General features: G+C 41.5%; 1 protein-coding gene across 9 annotated transcripts in view; it reads right to left on the bottom strand.

Moving 5' to 3' along the window:
• Gprk2 (G protein-coupled receptor kinase 2) overlaps positions 1 to 4142 on the bottom strand; it is a 108938-nt gene that overhangs the window by 57399 nt on the left and 47397 nt on the right. Inside the window, exons 1-2 of one of the 9 annotated variants that reach the window (XM_022809510.2) lie at positions 3056 to 3225; positions 1175 to 2459 (exon numbers count right to left, since the gene is read on the bottom strand). The exons of 5 other annotated variants lie outside the window; for them this stretch is intronic. In XM_022809510.2, coding sequence (XP_022665245.1) covers positions 1175 to 1181 — 7 coding nt within the window. In that variant the 5' untranslated portion in view covers positions 1182 to 2459; positions 3056 to 3225. 3 more of the 9 variants (XM_086990762.1, XM_086990761.1, XM_086990763.1) reach the window with 3 other exon arrangements.

The raw sequence follows: 4142 nt of genomic DNA, 5'->3' as shown, positions 1-4142 counted from the left end.
TAAAATAATGAAAATATTAAATAAAAAAGTAACATAGTAATAAAGTAGAAGTAATATAGATATTACGGCATATAGGTATCAATGTTTTTTCCTGTGAATAGCTACAGTATCAAGTAATCCTTCTAGTAAGAAATCATCATCGTCCTTATATAGGAAATTTTCCGCAGACATGTGGCTATAACATCAGTATTTCTCCATGTTACTATAGGTTGTCACCGGCACGATCTCGGTTTAACAGTCTGTCAAAGACCGACAAAGAGATATTCACCAAACGGTCTTTGATGGGGTTCTTTTGGTACGTGGCTGACGCCATTTCTGGTCCTCCTTTGTTATTTTCGGGGAGTTTATCCTATTGCTTTAATTATTTATAGAGCATTGTGAGGTATCATCATATCGTGTTTCGAACGGTGGTAAGTGATACTGGCAGGCTTTTTCTTTGGAGAACTATCTAATCTTATGTGAGCGATATCACTCATCAAATTGATGCTGTGTCATCCAAGGTTGCCAACGGGCTTGCTACAAACTGTTTATAGGTACATCAGTGATCCGAAGATATTCCTACTGCTGTTCATCCCGCTGGACTCTTATAGGAGATGATGGCCATTTGGCCGATTTAAACAATTTGATACCGTTTTAAGTACCATTTAGTACCAGTTGATATTTTCAACCAAACCTGAGTACGCGAAAGCATCTAAGCTGAGATAAAAGCTACATGCCTTTTAAAATTTTAAGTATATATCATTCGTCAATTATGTGTGCGAGTCTATGTTTCCGTCTATGCTCGACTAACAACTATCCTACCCAATAGTGATAGATATCCGAAGATAGCCTTCGATTAAAAGCAGTATTCTACGCTATTTTGTTTTTAGACTGTTTTTAAACAGCGACTAAATTAAAAAAAAAAACCCAACGGCTGCCGTAATGCTTTAACAGTTGAATGCCAAAATAAAAAGGTTTTTTGTTACTGTGTTATATAATGTGGTAGTAGGACGTCACGTATAGCCTCTTCGACGATCGCTATTTTTTGTATACGTTCAGTTTAGACGGTTGTTCTATCCGCTTGTTGAGCCCCCATTGCCGACGATGTAGCGGCAAAAGTTTACGGATGTTGATATGACCACTGTTAGCCGCCTACCCTATTGGTTCGTAGGAGTTTGAATGAAACTTATCTTACCCTTCATCCAGGATAGCTACTCCGTGCCTTCACGTGCCAGGACTGCCCACTAGTCTTGCTTGCTTAAGCCGTTTTCGTTCGCGAAAACAACTGTCATTTGTTTCTTTTCTCAGTTTTAGCGCAGCGTTTCCTCTCGTTTTCCATATCTATCACAGACACTTAGATTACCACTGCCATTGCATCCAGTGATCCTGAGGTTTTTCTGAGGCCGGGAAGAATGGCGTGGAAAATTGCCGAAGGCTCGAGGAATGCGCGGCAGAGTGAGGCAGTTGTTAGTTTCCTGCCTGCTTATTCCATATATTTCTTTCGGTTGTTTCTGCTGAGGTCAGATAGCTCATGTCGCCCAAACGCATTAGCCGCACCAAGTACGTCAGGATATCGACGCGCTTATCCTTCAAGCTCGCCTACATCTATTCTGTTCTTCGAAATCGGAGTCGCTGGTGCTCTATTTTATACTGCTTAGCGACATCCGGTCCGGGAAGCGTTCAGTTTACATTGCATTCGCTATTTAACGTTCCCTGTCTCGTTTGCACTCCTACTAAGCTGGTGTTATACTGTAGCGTGCCAGACCAAACAACCGTCTTGGACCCTACTTTCTCATTCGTTTGTATGGGCAACACACGATTTCCAGTTGCTGGAGCATGTTGATGCCAGCGTCGACCACCAGGAAGAGCAGGAGGAAAAGGCGATGGAAAATCGACCGAGATTCACGTTTATTGGAACGAAATAATTTTTCATACGATAACTATGAGCCTACCGCTTCATGACATTGCGATATAGGTCAAATCCGAGCGCAAAAACCTCTTATAAAGAGCTGTCAGTTCAAGGGGGAAAAAGAAGGATAGAGGGAGCACTATGCGACCCACTGTCACACGAAACGGTACACATATCATACGCAGTTCATTTTACAATACTTGACTTTTAAATGGTGTCATGTGTATTCTCATAGGACGATTCTATTAGACAGGTTCGATACTCACTTTTCCATATTGTGGTGAGCCATAACCCGTTAGCTTCTCTAGATATATTCTAACAATAATACGGTTCAATATCATTTAAAGTACTTTCATGCAAAGTGTAGTGAGGCCGATAAACACATTCCCGAGGTGGCGCAGCGGTACATGTTTTCCTACTAAATCCGTAGATACGTGGTGGTCTAGGCCCGAAATTGGGCATCGATTGGTACTGAGAATCGGACGGCTGACGCAACATTTGAAGTACTGAACGTTACAGTAAGATCGATGTCCGGATTCAGTAGAACGTTGAATCATCATTGCTAGAACATCTGCTAATAAAGCAAGGCTTAGTAGAAAAGTTTCTAATAAGAATATTTAATATTCGTTGCAAAAGAATAGCACGCTCTAATGTGTGACTAATATGCATTGTCTTGAGCGCATTTCGACGATGCCACATGCGGACATCGCCAATTCATGTTTTAGAATTGGCCAGTGATTGTTACCGCATATGGTTAGCACGCCGTCTCATAGGTCTAGTATACATAACGCGATAGTGATCTTTAGATAGTTACTATGAGCAAAAGTTCCACTTGTTAGCCTGTAGAACCTATTAGAGCGAAGTAATATCTGTCACACTCTTATCACCGAAAGCTGTTTTAGGTCGCTAACAAACGAACAGATATTCTGCTCAGTCGTGTTTATCCCTCAACACGCAAGAGCAGGCGCGACGCAAGCAAGTAGATGTAAAGGAAACCGGACGTCAGCATAGAATGCTGCGACAACAATGTCCGCGGCAGCTGACAAAAGGACTCAAGACAACATGAACATCGACGCCTACAAAAACAGTAACAACAGCAAAGGCCTATACACAAAGCACGTCACAATAACAACAAACAGCACAACTGCTTGGCAAGGAATACTTTACTGCTGCTGCTGCGATGATGACGATGGCCTTTTTTTCCCTATTTCCCTGTTGCATATCAAAGCAAACAATAATAACATCGTTCTAGAGATGTACTCGTCTAGCTGCATGTATGCAAGCGTGCGACGACGCAACACAGACGCCGCTTCTCTATCCGTCTGCTACAATCGGCGCGCGGCAAAAAAGCGACTGAGGATGCGTCGCCACCAGCGACAATGACAGTTACAACTACGGAGACAGACCTTATTGATTGAGGTAAACAAAACGCAGCCGAACGGCGAAACGTTATGCGAGAAGGTAAACACATAAACATTCGAATAAACACAGCGGCGGCCACGATTCGCGGTTCTGCCCACATGTGAACATGAGTGCATCTTCATCATGTGTATTAACAAACGCTATCGTCTATTTTAGTATGAACGATTCTCGGCCTTGCTGTACTGGTCCAAAGTGACGAAACGTTTTTGTTACCTCGTTATCGTCTTCAATACCCAAAACACAACAGACCTCCGCAACGAAACTAACTGTACAATGGAAAAATATTCATCTGTTGAAATAGACATACGAACAATGATTTAGAATCCCAAATGGGGATAAACCACATTCTGTCTCATACTATAAAGCAATGCCTTAACAGTTGAAACATTTTCATATCTGTAAAGGTTTGGTGGAGCACCGGTGGGTTTTATCAAAATCACTGCCATAAACCAATTACTTAATATTATACTAATTTGCACTTCGTGGAGACTGGATTGAATCAAAGTATCAATAAACAAAAGGACCATGGAACGAGAAGCACGAAGGTGAAGAAATGATTAATGTTAATAAAATTAGCCTGATCACTCGCTTGTGATTCTTTAATGATTTAAATAAAGTGAAGAAAGCCGAAATACGCGGAAGTGCCTAGCAAACTTTACTAAAACAGAATAATTAAACTGTATGTCTGGTTTTAAATAGTGGCGGGCGGAAAAGGGTCGAAATCTACTCTTTTGAACACACAGATCAGATTGTGTTTTGTAGTCATTTGATTGCCAACCCTGTTACTAAATGTTCTAGGGATGTAGGAAGGCCAGTCTCTGAAATAATGCCA

Source organism: Varroa destructor, unplaced genomic scaffold (assembly GCF_002443255.2).
Source record: "Varroa destructor unplaced genomic scaffold, Vdes_3.0 BEIS01000005.1, whole genome shotgun sequence".
NCBI lineage: Eukaryota > Metazoa > Arthropoda > Arachnida > Mesostigmata > Varroidae > Varroa > Varroa destructor.
The sequence above is the reverse complement of the archived record's forward strand: the minus strand, read 5'-3'. Positions and strand labels throughout refer to the sequence as shown.